Raw genomic sequence first — 22817 nt, 5'->3', positions numbered from 1 at the left:
AGATGTAATATATTTTGAGTACCCGAAAGCATTTGGTAAGGAAGCTCACGTTTGGCTACTTAAACAAGTGCCCATGATGCTCAAGGTACTATATTAGCATGGATAGAGGATTAGAAAACAGAGTTGAGCTAAGGGTGCCAATTTCAGAAGGTTTTAACCAGTAGAGTGCCGCAGGGATTGGTGCTGGGACCACAAATATTGACAATATATATTAATGACTTGGATGAGGAAAGTGAATATACAACATTGAAATTTGCAGATGACACAAAAATAATTGGGAAGATAAATGGTGAGGACAACACAAAGAGTCGACAGAGGGATAAGCAAGTGGAGTAAAAACTTGACAAGTGGAATATAATATTGGAAAATGTAAAGTCGTGCACTTCAGTAGGTCGAGTAAAGCAACTGATTATTAATTAAATGGAGAACGACAGCAGAAAGCTGCTGCTCTGGGGTGTTTGGGAGCTGTCATGTTTGATTCACAAAACATTAGCATGCCTGGTCAGCGGGTAATAGGGAAAGCAGGGGAATGTCAGCCTTCCTTTCAAAGGCAATGGACTATATCAATAGGGAAGTCTTGCTCAAACTATACAAAGCACCAGTTGGACCACATTGGAATACTGTGAACAGTTCAGGTCTCCTTACCGAAGGAAAATTGTACTGGAATTGGAGGCAGTCCACAGAAGGTTAACTCGGATGATCCCAGGTATGGAGGGACTGTCTTATTAGAGACATTGAGTAGGTTGGGTCTGTACTCAATGGAGTTTAGAATATTGAGTGGGTGACCTTATTGAAATATGCAAGATTCTTAAAGGGCTTGACAGAATAGATGTGGATAGGTTGTTTCCCCTTGAGAAGAGGGAGAAATCTCAGACCAAGGGCCCATCAGTTAGAACAGAGATGGGGAGGAATTACGTTTTGTTCCATTCCACATCATGGTAGGTGCTTGTGCACGTGGTGTCAATCAAGTGGGCAGCTTTGTCCTGGATGGTGTCAAGCTTCATGAGTGTTGTTGGAACTGCACCGATCCAGGCAAATGGGGAGTATTCCATCACACTCCTGACTTGTGCCTTGTAGATGGTGGACAGGATTTAGGGCCAGGCTTTTCTCTCGGAGGGTAGCAAATCTTTGGAATTCTTTATCACTGTTGGTTGTCAACGTTGGGTAGGTAAGTGACTTTAAGGCTGAGACAGATGAATTTTTAATCAGAAATGCAATCAAGGATAAGGGGAAATGGCAGGAAAATGATTATCAGGTCAGTCAAGATCTCAGTGATTGGTGAAGCAGAATCAATGGGCAGAATGGCCTACTTCTGCTCTTCCCTCTTATGGTGTTAACTACACTTAAATGGTGGCAAAAGTGAGGACTGAAGATGCTGGAGATCAGAGTCTAGATTAGAATGGTGCTGGAAAAGCACAGCAGGTCAGGCAGCATCATTCCTGATGAAGGGCTTTTTGCCTGAAAAGTCAATTTTCCTGCTCCTTGGATGCTGCCTGACTTGCTGCGCTTTCCCAGCACCACACTAATCTACACTTAAATGGTGTCTCTCCAATGTCCTGAGCTCAAACCCTTTTGTATCAAAGGCCAACATAGCATTTGCTTTTCTGAACCTGCATGTTGGAATCTACAGTGAAGGAGCAGATCACCAAAAAAAAGAATTATAGTTCAATCAAGCAAAGTCAGCATGGTTGTTTGAAGTAGAAATCATGTTTGATGAAACTTTATTGCTGGAACAGCACAGCAGGTCAGGCAGCATCCAGGGAACAGGAGATTCGACGTTTCGGGCACAGGCCCTTCTTCAGAAGGGCCTGTGCCCGAAACGTCGAATCTCCTGTTCCCTGGATGCTGCCTGACCTGCTGTGCTGTTCCAGCAATAAAGTTTCAACTTTGATCTCCAGCATCTGCAGACCTCACTTTCTCCTCATGTTTGATGAATCAACAGCTGTTGTTCAAGTGTATAGCAAGCATGGTGAATAAAGGGAGGAGGTGTAGAGGTGGATTTTCAAAAAGCAATTGATGAAACATCAGAAAAAAAACAAGCTTTTGTTAGTGAGTGTGATCTATTGACATGTATAATTAAAAACACCACCTAACGTGAAATAGAGAGTCAGGACAACTGGGGAATTTATCAGATAGCAAACTAGAACAAATGGAGAGCTCCAGGAAAAATTATGGTGGGGGGGGGGGGGGGGGCAGGGTAAAGCAACGATGGGGAACACAGCTCTTTGCTTTCAAGAAAACAAAGCTTTCCTTTGAAAACCCACCACCAAAATTGAAATAGCTGAACAGGAACAATTAAACACTGCTCACCAGGGGCAGATTGCTTAATCATCCTGTTCAAAGATGTGACTTCACACTTTAGAACAGATGGGACTTGTACCCAGGCCCTCTGGATCAGAGGTAAGGACACTACCACTACACTACACACCCTTCAAATTGCAATTTCTTCTCTCTCCTGCCCCCTCAGATGAAATGAGTTTCTACATGGCTACCATTGGGTTTAGCTTTATAATTCTAGTCTTTTAAAAAAAGTTGATTTCAAATTTCACCACCTGCAACGTCAGGACTGAACCCACAATGTTAATGTTAACCTGGGATGGATTACTGCTCATGCAATGATGTTCCCATCACATTCCCAGTTGGCCTCAGATCCCAATCTGACAAAATGTTCTCACATAGCCAATTTCTTTCTCCCATCACCAAGTCACCCATGGTGCTTGCTCCATCTATTAACCATTGTCAGTAAATGTCCCCAATTTCCCAGTTGATTAATTCCAATTTCCCCTTAAGGATTTAGCAGAACACTAAAGATGAGGGAGAGGTAGGGAGATAGGGGGTGGGATGAATTGGATCCCAACAAATTTTTTTCTTAATTCATCGCAGGTTATAAACGTGGCTGGTTAGAGCAGCATTTATTGCCCTCTCCAAATGCCCAGTGGGCAGTTAAGAGTCGGCATGGTGGCACAGTGGCTAGGGCGACACGGTGGCACAGTGGTTAGCACTGCTGCCTCACAGCGCCAGAGACCTGGGTTCAATTCCTGCCTCAGGTGGCTGTCTGTGTGGAGTTTGCACATTCTCCCTGTGTCTGCGTGGGTGTGCTCCGGTTTCCTCCCACAGCCCAAAAATGTGCATGTCAGGTGAATTGGCCATGCTAAATTGCCCGTAGTGTTAGGGGTAGGGGAATGGGTCTGGGTGGGTTGCGGGTCGGTGTGGACTTGTTGGGCCAAAGGGCCTGTTTCCACACTGTAAGTAATCTAATCTTAAAATAAAGAGTCAACCACATTGGCGGCTGTGGGTGTGCAGTCACATGTCAGTCAGACCTTGTAAGGACGGCAGTGACCTTCCCGAGAGGACATTAGTGAACCAGGTGGGGCTTCCCAATAATTGACAACTGTTTCATGGTCATCATTAGACAGGTTTTTATTGGATCCAAATTCCACCATCCCACCTCATCCCATGATGAGATTTGAACCCATGCCTCAAAATGTTATCTGGGTCTCTGGTTTAATAATCTAGCAATTGTATCATTAGGCGATCAACTCCCACCAGAGCCAACTCATTTAATGCTTTTTTGGTTCAGATCTCAATTTTTAAAAAATTCATATTTCACCATTTCCATGGTTGGTGTCAAACCCATCTCCTATCAAATATTATCTGGGTGGTCTGGAACGTTAGTTTAGTGATGTTACCACTGCCTCAGTTCTGGAAACCTGACTCATTGTCTCTCTCTTTTTTATTTTTTTTCTCTTCAATGTCCAGAAGTGCTCTTACACAAGTTGAACTTCCTTTTATCCCCATTGCCAAACTGCACTTTTTTTTAAATTAACCACCACTTGTGTTTCCCAAATGATGAATTCATATGCAAAGCCAGTTCAAGACAAGGCAAGCCATCAAACATAAGAGAGAGGTAGGGAGAAGGGCAAGGGGATACATCAAAATGGAGTTGAAAGTTGGGAGACATCCCATTTTTCAATTCAATGTACAATGAGCATAACCTGCTCTCACTCAAGTTTAGAGCTGTTCAGCTTGACCATATAGAGTCATAGAGTCATAGAGATGTACAGCTTGGAAACAGACCCTTCGGTCCACCCCGTCCATGTCGACCAGATATCCCAACCCAATCTAGTCCCACCTGCCAGCACCCGGTCCTTTTCCCTCCAAACCCTTCCTATTCATATACCCATCCAAATGCCTCTTAAATGTTGCAATTGTACCAGCCTCCACCACATCCTCTGGCAGCTCATTCCATACACGTACTACCGTCTGCGTGAAAAGGTTGCCCCTTCGGTCTCTTTTATATCTTTCTCCTATCACCCTAAATCTATGCCCTCTAGTTCTGGACTCCCCAACCCCAGGGAAAAGACTTTGCCTATTCCCTCCTCAGGTGACTGATTGTGTGGAGTTTGCACGTTCTCCCCGTGTCTGCGTGGGTTTCCTCCGGGTGCTCCGGTTTCCTCCCACAGTCACAAAGATGTGCAGGTCAGGTGAATTGGCCATGCTAAATTGCCCATAGTGTTAAGTAAGGGGTAAATGTAGGGGTATGGGTGGGTTGCGCTTCGGCGGGTCGGTGTGGACTTGTTGGGCCGAAGGGCCTGTTTCCACACTGTAAGTAATCTAATTTATCCTATCCATGCCCCTCATAATTTAGTAAATGTCGATAAGGTCACCCCTCAGCCTCCGACTCTATGACTTGCATTTCTAAAATTGACATGGCACGTAGTTCCCAAATGAGGGCTGGGGCAAAGTGTTGTTTGAAGAGTACCTTGTTTAGAATCACTACAGTGCATAAAAGAGGCCATTTAGCCCATTGAGTTCACACTGACCCTTCAAAGACCATCCCAGCCCATCCTCTTAACCCTGCATTTCCAAATCCAACATCTTCAGTCCTCACTTTCTCCTCCCTGCATTTCTGATAGCCAATCCACCTAACCTGCCCAGCTTTGGTCTGTGGGTGGAAGCCAGAGCATCCCCACGCAGACAGGGGGAGAATGTGCAAACTCCAGACAGACAGTCACCTGAGGCGGGAATTGAAGCCAGGACCCTGGTGCTATGAGGCAGCTGTGCTAACCACTGTGCCACTCTGATATGGAAGCCCTTAACCTAACAGCCAAGCTTCCCTTAATTTCTGGTCCTTCTGTCAAAGAATTAACTTACGAGAGGGGCAGAGGAATGTATGCACGGACTGTTAACGACATTCCCACACCCACCACTCACCTTCGACTGTTCAAACGTAAGCTTCTCTTTTTCTAAGCAGGGTGGGAGATATCTTCTTCCAAATAGGTTTGCCAATATGAGAACTAAGGTTTCCATCACGTTTTCTGAAAACTGTTTTGAATCTGTTCATAGGATTAAATAGTAATCTTTTAAGTTGGAAGCTGCTATTAACACAGGCTGATGTCACATCATCAGTGAGACATCTCATCCATGATCAACTAAGACTGTGAAGAAGGATGATATCAAATGGAAAGAAAATATACACAATTTTTTTTTAGATTACTTACAGTGTGGAAACAGGCCCTTCGGCCCAACAAGTCCACACCGACCCTCCGAAGAGCGACCCACCCAGACCTATTCACATTTACCCCTTCACCTAACACTACAGGCAATTTAGCATGGCCAATTCACCTAACCTGCACATTTTTGGACTGTGGGAGGAAACCCACGCAGACACAGGGAGAATGTGCAAACTCCACACAGACAGTGGCCTGAGGTGGGAATTGAACCCGGGTCTCTGGCGCTGTGAGGCAGCAGTGCTAACCGCTGTGCCACCGTGCCACCCATGTGGTGAAACTTAACAGCAGCTCAGCAGTCCAGAAGGACCCTCACCAACCGTTATAAATGCACCACAGATTGATACGATAACTGCTCTGCCTAGGATCATAAGAAGCCAACCTCCCACCATCACAGAAGCCAACCTCCCACCCCCATGGACTCCATTTACACTTCTCGTTGCCATGGAAGGTAGCCAACACCATCAAAGGCCCCTCCCACCTTGGCTGCACTCTCTTCCATCATGCAGAAGCCACAAAAGCTTTAACACACGTACCAACAGGTTCAAGAACAGCTTCTTCCCCGCTGTTCTTGACTGGGTCCCTCAAATTTCAAATTTAATGTTGGTCTTGCTTCTGTGCACCTCCCGTGGAGCCATAAGCTTATCTGCCTCGTTCTGTCTAAGCACCCTGTGATTTGTATGTCCTTGTGTGTTATGATCTGCGTGTACTGCTCGCAAAACAAAACTTTCCACTATACTCAGGTCCATGCAACAACAATAAATCAAGTAAATAAAATAAAAGTTTGGTTAAGTTTTAGAAACCAGCAAAGGATGATGAAAATATAATAAAGTGGGAGAGCTGTAGGAGATAAAGTCAGCAAGAAATGTGAAAATGGAGAGTAAAAGCTTCTTCAAGTAAATAGAAAGGAATAGATTAACAAAAGTGAGCATTGGTTCCTTAGAAAGTGAGTCTGCTGAATGAATAATGGAAAGCAAGGAAATGGCAAAGGTTTTGAAGAGGCAGTTTGTATCCATTTTCATTGGAGAGAGGACAAAAACAATTCCAAGAATGAAGAAGTCCTTTGATCTTAAAAACATCTACCTATCCACAATACAAATTCAAATAGAACATAGAACATAGAACAATACAGCACAGAACAGGCCCTTCGGCCCACGATGTTGTGCCGAACATTTGTCCTAGCTTAAGCACCCATCCATGTACCTATCCAATTGCCACTTAAAGGTAATGCAGCAATAAATTCTCAAAACTATGGAGAGTCATTCAAGCATCTTCATTTCAGTTCAATTTCACATCCTCGCCAATGCGCACTGATATTTTGGTTGTGTGCGTGCGTGTGCGTGTGTGTGTGTGTGTGAGAGAGAGAGAGAGAGAGAGAGAGTATCTGTCTGTGTGTGTGAGGGTGAGTGTGTGTGAGAGAGTCTGTGTGTTTGTGAGGGGGTGTATGGCTCTATGTGTGTTCGTGTGTGTGTGTGTGAGTGCGACTGTGAGTGTGTTTGTGTGAGAGTGTGCCTGTATGCATGTGAGGGTGAGTGTGTGTGTGTGTAAGAGAGTGAGTGTGCATGTGTGAGAGTGTGTGTGTAAGAGAATGTGTGTGTAAGAGAGTGAGTGTCTGTGTGAGAGTGTGTGTGTGTTTAAGAGAGTGAGTGTCTGTGTGTGTGTGTGTGTGTGTGTGTGTGTGAGAAAGAACTGGGCCAGCCCTTCCTAACTAAGACAGAGATCAATCTGATGGAATGCTTGGTCCATGAATATGATTTGCCTGGTGGGGGGTTAGGATAGAAATTCTCAGGAATTTTGTTTTTCCCCTTTAATGGCTCTCCTCCCGTTCTCCCCTTTTCTTGTGGGAAGTTACATGGAAGTCGAGTAATCTTCATTCAGAACACGCAGACCCTGACGATGCTGAAACAGCTTTGAGGGACCGTTTGAGCTCACCGGCGATCCCGATCTTCCAACATTCAGGAATATTTCTTCCGTGCTGTGCAGAATCTTGTTTGGCTCAGTCTCTAGCACTCATACCTTTTTGCTGAACAGGTGATGTGTTCAGGTCTTGTCCAGCCAGGTTAGGGTTACTGCTGTGAGAGAGCTGCATTGCTGAAAAGGCACTGCCTTTGAGACAAGGCTACAATCTCAACCACATTTCAGGTTATCTATTCGATAGCCTGACCAGAAGCGGGGGAGGGCTGGGGAACAGATTCTCAGCTCAGTTACCCTTTCTATCCTTTTCCCATGGGGCAGTGGGGTGTGAGATGGAGACCTTAAAACACAGCAGGAGGCCATTTGTCCCGTCGTGACTGATAGAAACACCACCTAACACGTGCATGCAGTATTTCCAATAATGTGTTCCTTAGCCCATCCCCAGGAATTTCCCAACAACTGTTTTTAACTCACTTTTTTTCAGAGGCCTACAGATTTTGTGCAGCAGATGCTCCACCAGGAAGTGGATGAAGACAAAGTTGGCTGGTTCATGGTAGTGTGTGTGCATCAACAGGCCCGCAAATCCCTGAGGCTGACCCTCTCCATCCAGATAGCTCTGCAGTGACAAATCATTGAATTCAGATAGCGTCCCGTTAGCTCAAATCACAGTACTACTATTCACTTCGAATGTACATTTTCTCTGATCAAAAAGAGAAAGACTCAAAAAGAAGTGATATTCTAAAACATGTTCTAGCCAAAATTATGGAATCCCTACAGTGTGGAAGCAGGCCATTCAGTCCATCAAGTCTACACTGACCCTTAAAAGAGCATCCAACCATGCCTAAGTCAGCTACTTTACATACACCTGGACAAATTAGCACAGCCAATCCACCTAGCCCACAAATCTTTGGACTGCGGGAGGAAATCAGAATAATAGAATCCCTACAGTGTGGAAACAAGCCCTCCAGCCCAACACATCCACACCAATCTTTCAAAGAGTAACTTACCCAGACCCATTCCCTTACATTTACCCCTGACTAACGCGTCTATCCGTGAACACTGGCCAATTCGCCGAGGCTACACATCTTTGGACTGTGAGTAGGAAACTCACACAGACATGGGGCGAATGTGCAAACTCCACACAGATAGTCACCTGAGGGTGGAATTGAACCTGGGTCCCTAGCGCTGTGAGGTAACAGCACTAACCACTGAGCCACCATGCCGTCCAGCAATAGCCCATGCATATAGACAGTGACCCACAGCTGGTATCAAACCTGGGTCTCTAGCGCTGTGAGGTAACAGCACTAACCACTGAGCCAGTTTGTGCACAGCAAGCTCTCACATACTGCTTACACAAACTAGGAGAAAGTGAGGACTGCAGATGCTGGAGATCAGAGCTGAAAAATGTGTTGCTGGAAAAGCGCAGCAGGTCAGGCAGCATCAAAGGAGCAGGAGAATCGACGTTTCAGGCATAAGCCCTTCTTCAGGAAATCAGGATCCTGATCCTTTGATGTTGCCTGACCTGCTGCGCTTTTCCAGCAACACATTTTTCAGCTGCTTACAGAAACTGGCTGAAAGAGCTGCCCAACATTGGCTGAGAAATAATAATACCCTGCTGGGGTACCAGAGATAGTTTCTCCCTTTCTTTTGTTGTGTTTTCACCGTTGTGTTCAAATAAATTGTATTTTACTTAACGTCGAGTGGTTTGACCAGTCGCATTGCATCAGGAGAAAGGCATTTCAACTCTACCTTTAAATAAGAAAATGTTAGGGTCTCAGCTGTCTTCTTAATATCTTCTGAGAGGATCTGATCTGGTCCATTACACCTGCCATCGGATTTGTAATGGTGTTGTACAAGTATACACAAGGTTTGGTCAATTGCAAACAATGGTGCAAAGATTGGGGTTTGGAGCTGGTGTTACGAGACTCATCCATCAGTGTGTTATTTACAACCTCATTTTCAGATGTAACGGACAAATCCAGGTTAACTCTAACTTTTGAAAGTGGCTTTCCCTCTTCAGAAGGGATTGAGAGGTAGTGTTACATTCACCTGGGAATTCTTGGAGCTGATGCTCTTGTCGCAGCTTTAACTTCACGGGAATGTTACATGAAGGATATTATTATGCTGGAGAGGGTTCAGAAGAGATTTACCGAGATGTTGCCGGAAATGGAGGGTTTGAGCTGTGAGGAGAAGCTGAGACTTTTTTCACTGCAGTGTAGGAGGCTGAGGGGTGACTTTACAGAGGTTTATAACATCAGGAGGGGTATAGTTAAGATAAATGGAAGGTAACTTTTCCCTAGCCTGGAGGGGTCCAAAACTAGGGGGCATATTTTTAAGGTGAGAGGAGAAAGACTGAGAAAAAGGACATGAGGGGCAACGTTTTTACACAGAGTGTGGTTTGTGTGTGAATAAACCTCCAGAGGGAGTGGTGGATGTGGTTTCAGTTACAATGTTTAAAAGACACATGGACAAGAAATGTTTGGAGAGAAATGGGACAGGAGCAGGCAGCTGGGACGAGTTCAGTTTGGGATTGTGCTCGGCATGGACTGGTTGGACGAAGGGTCTGTTTCCATGCTGGATGACTCCATAAGTGAGGAGATTGGGAATTTAGGTACATTTCCAGCAATGGAACACCAGGAATGGAAAGCATAATCCTAACTATTTGAGGCAGAGCGTTGCAAAACCCTGGGAATTCTGATGAGGTGATAGATTTTATGAGAAACTGATCAACTCACTTGTCTAAGCAGAAACTGCAGAGCGAACAGGAAGTAGAATTTAACAATATTCTGCTTTTTGGGTTGGTTGAAGGTCATCATAGAGTGTTGCAGGACTGAGAGTACCTGTCAGAACAAAAGATTATTTTAAAAATGAACACTGTAAGATAAACTTCACATTATTGAGAAAGACATTCAGTGTTTTCACCAGTTTATCCCATTCATGACCTCAGCTGTCTTGTTCTCCTTCTGAACTCTTGTGGTTCCCACTACTCTTCCCTGTTCTCCATCCACCTATCTCCCCTCCTTCCTCCCATCCTGCTACTCATCCATAACCATCCTTTCATTCTTAGAAGTGCACTCACATTCAGACAGCAACTCTCATTCTTGCCTTCACTCCAAACTATTAGGCATCGAGGAACGAACAAGAGAAAGAGTGAGAGAGAGAGAGAGTGCGCGACAGTAAGACTGAGAAAGAGAGAGAGAAAATTGAAACTCCCTCCCTGATGGCATTATGAGTCAACCTATCCTATTAAACAGAACAGGAATGGCAAAGTGATAAATGTTTTAAAAATGTTCACTTTAATAGCACCAAAGACAGCGCTGCAGAATTACCATAGATAAATGACCATTGACAGTCAGAATGCAAGAGAGGTAAAGAGTGCTGAAAATTAGCTCAAGAGAGGTAAAGAGTGCTGAAAATTAGCTCAATTAGTCTAGATACAGCAATTATAGAAAGTAGAATTACTTCAGACTAATGCATAGTGATAGGACACAAGGGGTACATATTCAATGTGTCATCACAATATGGAACAAATTGAAATAGCTTTATTGGTATTTGGGGGAAATTTTCTGCATTTGAATAGCAACTTTTCAGGTCAGCAGTGTATCCTCAGGGTGCTTTACAAGTGCAACAAATCTTTCCCCATTCATTATTTGTTCTATGTTGCGATGGCAATTTGAGTCTGTACACCTTATGTCCCATCACTATACATTGATCTGAAGTAACGTAAAGCCAACAAAGTACTTCCAAAGTCTGGTCACTGTTGTACAGCCCAAAGCAACCTCCAACATAGCTGGTTGTGTCAAAACCCTGGAATTCCCTCCCTAAGGGCGTTGTGGGTCTACCCACAGCACAGGGACTACAGCATGTTCAAGATGGCAGCTCACCACTAAAATAACTCCACATAGTATCCTGTCACCCAGTCACCCTTGACTTACACACGGAGAGTCCTTGACACAGATCCAGCTCCCTCCGAGCCAACTCTCAGAGCGAAGAGGGTCTCTAAATCTCCTGATCATTTCTGTAAGCTGGGGCTCCCTGATTGGACCAGGTTAACAGCCCCAATCAGGGAACTCACACTGTCTGAGGTCCACCTGGCTGACCATGTTACAATCACAACAACCACCATCTAGTTAGGAACAACTGGGGACAGGCAATAAATGCTGGCCCAGCCAACGACACCCACGTCCTCTGAATAAATTGTATAAAAAGGAAGTGTGAGCCTCAATCACTTGGCCTGATAGAATTAATTAGGAAGAAACAAAGAAACATACGAAGCAGAGAAAGGTCATTCAGCCCCTCATAACAGTGATGGTTAACCTGCAGCTTAGCTCCATCTGCCCAACGTGATTCGCAGCCCTTAGAACCTGACCTGACAAAAATCCTTCAATTTCTGTTGGATTTACCCAAATTATGAAAGGGGTAGAGGTTTAATGTCACAACCAGTCCTGACTTGATCTTTATCTTCTGCACAAGTCCTAAACCCTAACCGTAAGACCATAAGACATAGGAGCAGAAATTAGGCCATTCAGCCCATTGACTCTGCTCCACCATTCAATCATGGCTAAATGGTTTTTCAACCTCATTCTTCTACTTTCAACCCATAACCTCTGACCTAACGACATGGTGGCTCAGTAGTTAGTACTACTGCCTCACAACGCCAGGGATCTGGGTTCAACTCCAGCCTTGGGTGACTGTGTGGAGTTTGCACATTCACCCGGTGTCCGTGTGGGTTTCCTCTGAGTGCTCCAGTTCCACAATCCAAAGATGTGCAGGTTGGGTGAATTGTCCATGCTAAATTGCTCATAGTGCTCAGAAATGTATAGATTAGGTGCATTAGTCAGGAATAAATGTAGGAGAATGAGTCTGGGTGGGATACTCTTCAGAGAGCCAGTGTGAACTTATTGGGCCAAACGACCTGTTTCCATACTGTAGGGATTTGATTCTATTCTAAACACCACTCTGTTTTAAACTTCATTCACTCAGTGGAAAACAATCTGTAATTATGCCATTTTTTATGGAGTGAATCAAGGCAAGTTGCTTCGCTAGCGTGGAGACAAATAAAATTTGGCACTAAGCCACATGAAAGGAATAGAGGAGTGAGATTGTGAGGCTTAAGGAGGGAATCCAAGGAGTTAGTGTCCAAGCAAAGATTGCAAAGGCAGAATGATTCAAAATGGAGATACTGGAATTGGAAGAGAGCAGAGGTGATGCTGAGCTGAGACTGGGAGATGGGGGCAAGGCCATGAAGGGATTTGAAAACAAGGAGAATCATAAAATTGAGGCTTACTGGACAGGGACCAGAGGCATGACAGGTTTTTTTTGGATTTGGTGATGGAAAAGTAGAAAGGGAACAGGAAAAGGACACGAACAGAAGGAGAGGAGCACTGAGTAAAATACCTTGGCCTGAGCATCCATCTTGTCATCAGCTCTAGCTGCTAATAACATGAGACGGAGCACAAACGTTATGCTCAGGGGGAACTGACCCTTCAGTTGAGGGACGTTAGCTTTTATCAGTCGCTTTACTTTAGGCAAAGGCACGTTCAGGAAAATGACCTTCCCGATATTATCCATACCACGACGCCCAGCTCTTCCTGACATCTGGAAAGTGAAGAAACATAATTATATTTCACACTTAGGTTGTGAGGGAAGAATAGTCATCAAGGATTGATATCTCCAAGCACATTTCTTCCCCTGTCGATGCTGGGTGTCTGTTGACCTGGGCTGGACAGACAAGACGAGGAGTCATTGAGCTAGGGTAAGGAGCTGGCCATATGAGGAGAAATGTCTTCACTCAGAAGACCGAGAGTCTTTGGAATTCTTGATCCGAGAGTGCTGTTGATATTCAGTCACTGAGTAGCTCAGTCATTGATTCAGTTAGAAGAACAAGAACACAATGGAAGACCCCTAGGATTGGTCTAATCATTCACCTAGTGGGAAGAGGTATTTGGGGTAAAGAAGTAATCTCGGTGCCAAAAACCTAGTGAAACCTTTTGATGGGAAACATCAGGGTGAGAGAGGGTCAATACCACCTAGTGAGACCCAGAGAAAACCTGTATTGTTACCATGCACTCCACGGGCCCCATATTTTTATGTTGGGTCATACTAGAGATCTGTATTGGGCTCAGGACCATGCTTTAGCTGACAACCCTCCCCCATGTAGAAAATATCACTCTTCGCCTGCATTTAGGGGAGGCCATGGCACGGCTGCAATGTCAGTATCCCAGCATCCCCGAGGTCTGACCTAATTCTTGAGGGGGGACATATGTTCAAATCCCACCACGGCCAGTGGTGAAATTGAATTAACAAATATTGAATATTTGTTTTAAAAAATAAAATGGTCACAGTGACACTATTAATGACTGTTGTCAAAAAAAAAGTTTGACGCTAATGTATTCTATGAAGGAAATCTGCCATCCTTAGTTAGTCTGACCAATGCAATTCATTTTACCTGCCCGCTGGGCAATTAAGGATGGGCAGTAAATGCCCATAAATGTTGGGATAGCCAGTGACTCCCACAGTCTGTGGAGGAATAAAGAAATGATAATGATCTGACCACAACCTGTATCGCCTACCTGTCTGTAATTGAGGGAATCCAGATACATGGAATCTTGCAGAAAGACAGTGGTCTTGCAAGGCATATTAATCCCCAAAGCAAGTGTCGATGTAGAACTAACCACCTTAACAAAAAAAGAAACAGTTTTAACCATTTTCATTGATATGAAGATCTAATTGGCATCTTCTCAGAGCTTTGCATGAGTGAGTGGCTGTTTTCATCTATAAATTTAAGCTATTTCAGACAATTAAAAGAGTTCAGAGGCAATTATTGACTTTCTTGCAAAATAATTAGACAGAAGTTGCTGTAATTGCCAATAAATGTGTAGACAAATAGCTATTACTGTAACTAACTACACGTAGGCTCAGTGTCAACTGTACGGTGCAAGGTTATCAGTGAATTCAATTTTCAATGAAACTGATGGGCTGTAAGTTTTATCACACAGTGAGTAAAGTAATATATTCTAATGCCTCCCCAGCCCTACACTTTGCACTCTCTCTTCATGAGAAATTTACATGTCATCTTATTCAGACTTCATTTTCACAAGAATAACAGATAGGTACATAATGAAAAGCCTCCACAGTATGCTTCTTTTTTTCAGCAACTCAAGATCTCTGATGCAAGTCTCGATTAAAAATTAATATCACAAGCTAACCATCCCTTTGCACTTGGTCCTATCCAACCTTTCCCTAATGTTTTGTCATTCTCAATGCCTGAGGCCATTTTGTACATTGTTTAAAGAATAACGGCGAGTTTTATTTCTCCATCAGTCAGGCTAGGAGATAAAAACACAGAAATAAATAAGATTGACAGACAAGGAAAGACTGACTCTTCCGACACACTGCCTCATGCTATGGTTCCTGGAGTATTGGTATGAAACAACAGCCATGATCCTCGAGCAGGCCTGAGGGGCTGAATGGCCTTACTCTTTTTGCTATTTCCCCCATTCCCAAGACTCACCTCCCCAACCATCTCCCGCAATCACGTAATCTCCTGGGGAGCTGCAAACATACTGGAACAGCAGCAGGAATGTCTGCCATGTGCTTCCTCTAAGTGAGAGAGACAATTTACTCCAGGGACTGACTCGGAGCTGGGCTGGGCCCAGCGAGTGTACTGTGCACAAGTAAATAAAGGGTGACTTGGTGATGCGATACCAGCCTCTGTGCAGTTTTTTCACATATGAGGACCACAAATTATCCACTAGGCCACTCAGGTGATTAAAACTCATCCAGGAGATCACATGGACTAGGGCACTCATTACTTTACATGATGCTATCTTAAAGGGTAGTTTGAGCATGGAATAAACATCCTGGTTAAGTACATGAATAGGAGAGGTTTGGAGGGAGATGGGCCAGGAGCAGGCAGCTGGGACTAGTTTAGTTTGGGATTGTGTTCGGCATGGAATGGTTGGATCGAAGGGTATGTTTCCGTGTTGTATGTCTCTATGATTCTGATTTCTCTAGAGCAATGGCCTAGTGGTTTTATCGCCAAACTGTTAATTCAGAGATCAGGTAATATCCTGGGGATCTGGATTCAAATCCCACTATGGCAGTTGGTAGAATGTGAATTCAATAAGCAATAAAATCTGGAATTACAATCCAACGATGACCATGAAACCATTGCCAATTGTCGGGAAAAACCCATGGGGTTCAGCAATGTCCTTTAGGGAAGGAAACTGCCATCCTTACCAGGTCTGGCTGACATGTGACTCCAGGCCTACAACAACGTGGTTGATTTTCTGGGTAATTAGGGCACAGGCAGCCATGCCCACATCCTTTAAATGAGAAAAGGAAACCAAGTCTGGCATTATCCTGAATGCAAGTGGAGAGTTAGCAACCATCACAGAACCAGCAGCTTACGTAAACACTCACGCACAGTCCTGGGAAAAAAGATCCCAATGTCCAGCCCAATCCTCCTCTTGGACGGGTGTGCCCTCTTAACAGGGAGTCAATGAGATTGAGCCACTAATAATCCCAGAAACCCACGCTAAGGTTCTGGAGACAAGGGTTCGAATCCATTTGCAAATGATGAAGATTAAATTCAACATAAAAATAAAATCTGGTATTTGAGGCTAACCCAACGATGACCATGTAACAATCATCGTAAACACCCTGTGGTTCACTGATGCTCTTTCAGGAAGGAAATCTGCCATCCTTATGTGGTCTGGTCCACAGAAACAGTACTGACTGTTAACAAACACTGACCTAAATGGTGACATCACATCCAAAGCACAAATGAGAAAGAAGCCAGTCGGTCCTCAGCCTGTTAATCCGAGGGCCATCCATAACCCCTCAACACAAGAAAGGTTTTCAAATACTGCAACGTTAAATACTTACTGACCTTGATATAGCCTCGTCTGAATAACATCTCGACAGTTTGTTTGATCTTGTTATTCAGTGACGCATGATGACAGCCAATGCCTCGGAAAAACATTGCCTGAAAATATTTGGAACTGTTTGCTTTCCGCATACGGAAGAAGATCTTATCCCGGAACTACAAGAACAGAAGTGGGATTGTTTGATTAAACTTTGTTATTTAATTCATTGTTTGTTCCCTGTCCACTCCCCCACTGTCGAGCTACCATAAAGTTCCAGATCATCTCCCTGTTTCATTGACTCTTCTTCTTCCTGCTAATTCTATGGGTCTGAGATCTGGTCACAAGACACTCAGGTAACAATCCAGGATGCTCTCCTTGAATTGTCTCTTTTGTTGGTTGTTACCATACCCTTGGTGAGGCCAATATTTTTTAACCTGCCAAATCATTTCCCACAGGAAACCTGATTCACTCTCTAATTTGCATCACCACCACATTACATCCTCTCTACTGAACAAAGTCCATCTTCCTTCCCACCTATCCACTCACCCTCCTCTCCGACCTATCACCTTCACCCCCACCCTTGCCCCCCCAGCCCCACCCCCCTCCCATTTATCTCTCATCCCCCTTGGGCACTCCCCCACCCCCCACATTCCTAATGAAGGGCTTATGCTTGTAACATCGACTCTCCTGCTCCTCGGGTGCTGCCTGACTTGCTGTGCTTCTCCAGCACCACACTTTTTGACTCCGATCTGCAGTGCTCACTTTCTCCCACTCCATGATTGGATCAAGGCCGTAATGAGGTCAGGAGCTGAGTGGCCCTGGTGGAACCCAAACTGGGCGTCACTGGGTGGGTTGTTGCTGAGCAGGTGCTGCTTGGTAGCTGTTGATGACACCCTCCATCACTTTACTGATGAGAGTGAGACAGATGATGCGGCAATTGGCCCGGTTAGGTTTGTCCTGGTTTTTATATACAGGACATGTTGTCAGGGCCTGTAGCCTTCACAGTATTCAGTGTCTCAAACCATTTCTTGATATCACGTGGAGTGATGCTGGAGATCAATGGGGGAGAACGAGATAGATCATCTACTCGGTACTTCGGACTGAAGATTACAGTGAAAGCTTTAGCCTTACTTTTGCACTGATGTGCTGGGCTGTTCCATCATTGAGGATGGAGATATTTGTGGAGCCTTCTCCTCCAGTGAGTTGTTTAGACCAGACACTGGTTTTAATCTCCGTGAATACCTCTAATTACTATTTCCTTAATAATTAACTCCTCTGGAAGACAAATCATATCAGCCAATATCAGTAACTAATTTGGTCCTGTGTCACTCAATATCTGTGATTCTAGTGAACCAGATGTGTTTTTATAACAATCAATAATGGTCGACATGAAAACATTTTTGTACCCTGTTTTATTGAACACAACAGCTCCCATGGTGGGTTTTGAACCCATACTCCCAGAGCATTAGGCTTGTGATGTGTTAGGTTTAGCTCAATTGGCAGGATTGCTGGTTTACAGAGCAGTGTGATGCCAACAGTGTGGGTTCAATTCCCATCATTACCATGAAGGACTCTCCTTCTTAAGGTCTGGTGGCCCTTGCTCTCATAAGAGAGCAGCCCCTATGGTCTGCTAAGACAATGGTGACACAACCACAGGCTTGAGATTCTGGATTATTCATCCAATGACATGACCAGTACAGCTTCACCTCCCCAGACCCTTTCAATGGTTCTACGTGCACTGTGAGGTTTCCTCCTCCATCACGATCTAGCCCATTACCTGCTCATCAGCTGTTGAAATCTCTGCAAAAGTACAGCCTGGTGGAAGCTCACAAAGTTTCCGATATCTTTGCTCCAACATGTCGTATTCGGTACGGTAAAGCACGAGTTGCTCGCTTTGCTTTCGGGTGAGGTCAGTCCTTTCGAAACAAAAATGAACAAAGAACCAACCAGATGACCAAAGATCCAAGGCAAGGACTTGAAGTCAGCGATTTTGGTGGTTGAGAATTATGAGCAACCTCATCCATCAGAGTTTCACCTGCACTTCCACACATGTCATTTATTGTATCTATTGCTCCCGATGCGGTCTCCTCTGCATTGGGGAGACTGGACGCCTTCTTGCCGAGCGCTTCAGGGAACATCGCCAGGACACCCGCACCAATCAACCCCACTGCCCCCTGGCCTAACATTTCAACTCCCCCTCCCATTCTGCCAAGGACATGCAAGTCCTGGGCCTCCTCCATTGCCACTCCCTCACCACCCAACGTCTGGAGGAAGAATGCCTCCTATCCACTCCACCCTTCCCTCTGACCTATCACCTTCACCCCCACCTCCATCTACCTATTGCACTCTCAGCTACCTTCCCCCCAGGCCCATCCCCTTCCCATTTATCTCTCCACCTCAGAGGCTCCCAGCCTCATTCCTGATTAAGGGCTCCAGCCCCAACCATTGATTTTCCTGCTCCTCGGATGTTGTGCTTTTCCAGCAACACACTCTCGACCTAGTCTCTCCTACCAATGGAAACATCTTCCCAACATCCACTCTGTCCAGGCCATTCAGTATTCTGTATGTTTCCATTAGACCAGTCCCCCCCATCCTTCTAAACTCCATCCAGTATAGACCCAGAGTCCTCAAACGTTCCTCGTACGTTAAGCTTTTCATTCCTGGGACCATTCTCATGAACCTGCTCTGAACATGCTCCAGGGCCAGTACATTCTTCCTGAGATATGGGGCTCAAAAATGCACACAATACTCCAAATGTGGTCTGACCAGAGCCTTACGCAGCCTCAGTGGTACATCCCTGCTCTTATATTCAAGTCATCTCAAAATAAATGCCATCATTATATTGTCTTCCTAACTACTGACTCAACCTGCAAGTTTACCTTGAGAGAATCCTGGACTAAAACTCCCTAGTCTCTTTGCACTTCAGACTTCTGAATTTTCTCCCATTTCGAAAACAGTCCATGCCTCTGTTCTTCTTACCAAAGAGTATGACCTCATGCTTTCCATCTGTCACTTCTTTGCCCACTCTCCTAACCTGTCTAAATCCTTCCATGGCCTCCCCACCTCCTCAATGCTACCTGTCCCTCCACCTATCTTTATCTCGTCTGCAAACTTAGCCAGAATGCCCTCAGTTCCTTCATCTGGATCGTTAATATATAAAGTGAAACGTTGCAGTCCCAACACTGAGCCTTGCAGAACACCACTTGTCACCGGCTGCCATCCTGAGAAAGACCCTTTTTATCCCCACTCTCTGCTTTCTGCCCGACAGCCAGGCTTCTATCCATGCGAGCACCTTGTCTCAACACCATGGGCCCTTTTCTTACTCAGTCACCTCCTGCCCAGCACCTTGTCAAAGGCCTTCTTGAAGTCCAGGCAGATAACATCCATTGACTCTCCTTGGTCTAACCTGCTTGTTACTTGCACAAAGAATTCTAGCAGGTTTGTCAGGCATGATGAAGCCATGCTGACTCTGCCCTATTTTACCATACACTTCCAAGTATTCAGAAATCTCATCCTTCACAATGGATTCCAGAATCTTACCCATGACCGAGGTTAGGCTAATCGGTCTGTAATTTTCCATCTTTTGCCTTACTCCCTTTTTAAACAGGAGTGTCACATTAGCGATTTTCCAGTCCTCTGGGACCCTCCCTGATCCTAGCGATTCCTGAAACTTCCCAAAAGTACATTAGAGAATCAGATAGGTTTTTCTGACAATTGATGATGGCTTCATGGTCATTATTAGACTGTTAATTCCAGATTCTTATTTAATTCAAATTCAACTTTCTGCCACGGTGGGACTTAGCTATCTGAATTAGTGTTTGATTCCTTCTGGGTCCATAAATTGGTCAGATATAGGAGCAGAATGAGGCTATTTGGCCCATCAAGACTGCTCTGCCATTCGATCAAGGCTGATACGTTTCTCAACCCCATTATCCTATCTTCTCCCATAACCGTTGATCACCTGACTAATTAAGAACCTATCGATCTCTGTGTTCAAAAGACTCAATGACCTGCCCTCCACATCCCTCTGTGGCAATGAATTCTACAGCTTCACGACCCTCTGGCTGAAGAAATTCCTCCTCATCTCTGTTCTAAAAGGTCATCCCTTCACTCTGAGGCTGTGCCCTGTCTCTCCTACTTATGGAAACATCTTCTCCATGTCCACTCTATCCAGGCCTCTCAGTATTCTGAAAGTTTTGGTAAGACTCCCTCCTCATACTTCTAAACTCCATTGAGTACAGACCCAGTATCCTCAACCAATCCTCATATGACAAGCCCTTCATTCCCGGGATTAGTTTTGTAAACCTTCTCTGGATCCCCACCATTGGCCAATACATCCGTCCTTAGATATGGGGCCCACAAAATTCTGACAGAGTCAGTGCTCCTGTTATATTCATCAACATCATCAAATTGTGACTTCAACTATGCCCAGTACCCGAGAAAATAGTAGGGGTGAATGTTTTCTCCAATAAAAGACTTACGAGGTATCTTCCTTCTCCACGTGTTTTGCCAGCTTCCGGAGTTTATTTTCTAGTTTCTGTTTCTCCTTCGCATCATTTGGTTTCCTTTTGCTTTTCGTCTTTTCCATCAAGTGTGTCAGCAGCTCAGCGGCAAAGCCCTCAACCAACGAAATGTCAAATCTACAACAGTGAAAAGGCAAAGCAGCGTTTGAAACCAATATTACGCTGTCGTAGCAGCAGCAGGGGATGGTGGAGGTGCTGAAGAGTGAAACAACTTTCATTCACGGTGGCTCGGTGGTTAGCACTGCTGCCTCACAGTGCCCGGGGCCTGAGTTCGATTCCCGTCTCGGGCGACTGTCTGTGTGGAGTTTGCACGTTCTCCCCGTGTCTGCGTGGGTTTCCTCCAGGTGCTCCGGTTTCCTCCCACAGTCCAAAGATATGCAGGTCAGGTGGTTTGGCCACGCTAAATTACCCATAGTAGTGTGCAGCTTAGGTGAATGAACTATGGGAAATGCAGTGTTACAAGGATGGGCGGGATACCCTTCAGAGAGTCAGTGTGGACTCAATGGGCTGAATGGCCTGCTTTCACATGGTAGGGAATCTATGGTTATAACCTCTGGACATCCCAAAGCACTTTACAGCTGATCAATGCTCACAGTACAAGGGAGGCGTTCAGGAGTGTGAATCTGACCACAGAAGTCTTCAGGAGATCCAAGAAATTCGCCTATGAGAGAAGGTCAACCCCCACCCCAACTCCTTTATCTCCTTATCCTCATCCTGATAGGAGGTAAATAGTGCATCTCCAATCACTGACTGGTTCTCTCCAGTTCTCATTGCTGATAGGTTAGCCCTCAGCAACAAATGTGGGAGTCCAGAGAAGGTTCACTAGGCTGATTAGTCCACAAGGCCATAAGACATAGGAGCAGAAATTAGGCCATTCAGCCCATCAAGTCTGCTCCATCATTCAATCATGGCTGATAAGTTTCTCAACCCCATTCTCCCACCTTCTCCTGATAACCCTTGATCCTCTTGATACTCACGAACCTATCTATCTTAGTCTGAAATATAGTCAATTACCTGACTTCCACAGCCTTCTGTGGTGATGAATTGCACAGATTCACCACTCTCTGGCTGAAGACATTTCTCTTTATCTTCATTTTAAAAGGTCTTCCCTTTACTCGAAGGCTGTGCCCTCGGGTCCTAGTCTCTCCAACCAATGGGAACACCTTCCCAATATCCACTCTGACCAGGCCATTCAGCATTCTTTAAGTTTCAATTAGATCCCTCCTCATCGTTCTGCACTCCACCCAGTATAGACCCAGAGTCCTCAAATGCTCCTCATATGATCCCACATATGGGGGAAGATGTGAGGAGAGGTTGAGTAGACTAGGCCTGAGTTCATTGGAATGCAGAAGAATGAGAGGCAACTTTATTGAAACATAGAAGAGTCTTCGGGGACTTGACAAGGAAGATGCGGAATGATTGTTTCCTATTGTGGGGAGAGTCTAGGACCACAGGGTACAATTGCAGAGTAAGGAGTCACACATTTAAGACATAAGGAGGAGGAATTTCTTCTCTTAGAGTCTTGTGAATCTGTGGAATTCTTAACCTCAGAGTGCTGTCGAGGCTGGGTAATTGAGTATTGTCAAGACGGAGATAGACAGGAAGGGAATCAAAAGGTCATGGGGAAAAGGCAGGAACAGTAGAGCTGGGGATTATCAGGTCAGCTATGATCTCATTGAATGGCAATGTAATTTGGATGGGCTGAATGGCCTACATCTGTCCTATGCCCTGTGGTCTGATTGGATGAGCAGTGGGAAGTTGGTAAGTAAGTGGTAGCAATGAGGTAGTCGCCAGTGAAGACGTAATCCAGAGGGCAGGAACAGCAGATAGTGGTTGGGTTGGGGTGCTGAGGGTGGGTGGGGGCGTGGGAGGTTTGAGGAATGCTACCTTTGTTGAGCCTAGGATTGGGATCCATCTCAGGCCAAAAATGACTGACTATGAGGTGGGGAGTTGCCACTCAGTGATTCCATCCAGGCCTTTTGACAGATCTAGAGTCTCTC

General features: G+C 45.0%; 1 protein-coding gene across 1 annotated transcript in view; it reads right to left on the bottom strand.

Moving 5' to 3' along the window:
* Positions 1-22817, bottom strand: part of LOC122539550 (probable ATP-dependent RNA helicase DDX60) — a 148737-nt gene that overhangs the window by 17772 nt on the left and 108148 nt on the right. The window contains exons 26-33 of the mRNA XM_043674534.1: positions 20776-20934; positions 18072-18210; positions 16318-16470; positions 13997-14101; positions 12822-13022; positions 10160-10264; positions 7899-8040; positions 5215-5336 (exon numbers count right to left, since the gene is read on the bottom strand). Coding sequence (XP_043530469.1) covers positions 5215-5336; positions 7899-8040; positions 10160-10264; positions 12822-13022; positions 13997-14101; positions 16318-16470; positions 18072-18210; positions 20776-20934 — 1126 coding nt within the window. The remainder of the gene's footprint in view (positions 1-5214; positions 5337-7898; positions 8041-10159; positions 10265-12821; positions 13023-13996; positions 14102-16317; positions 16471-18071; positions 18211-20775; positions 20935-22817) is intronic.

The sequence above is a fragment of the Chiloscyllium plagiosum genome, chromosome 2, assembly GCF_004010195.1.
Source record: "Chiloscyllium plagiosum isolate BGI_BamShark_2017 chromosome 2, ASM401019v2, whole genome shotgun sequence".
NCBI lineage: Eukaryota > Metazoa > Chordata > Chondrichthyes > Orectolobiformes > Hemiscylliidae > Chiloscyllium > Chiloscyllium plagiosum.
Note: the sequence above shows the minus strand (reverse complement) of the source record. Positions and strands in the feature narration are given on the sequence as shown.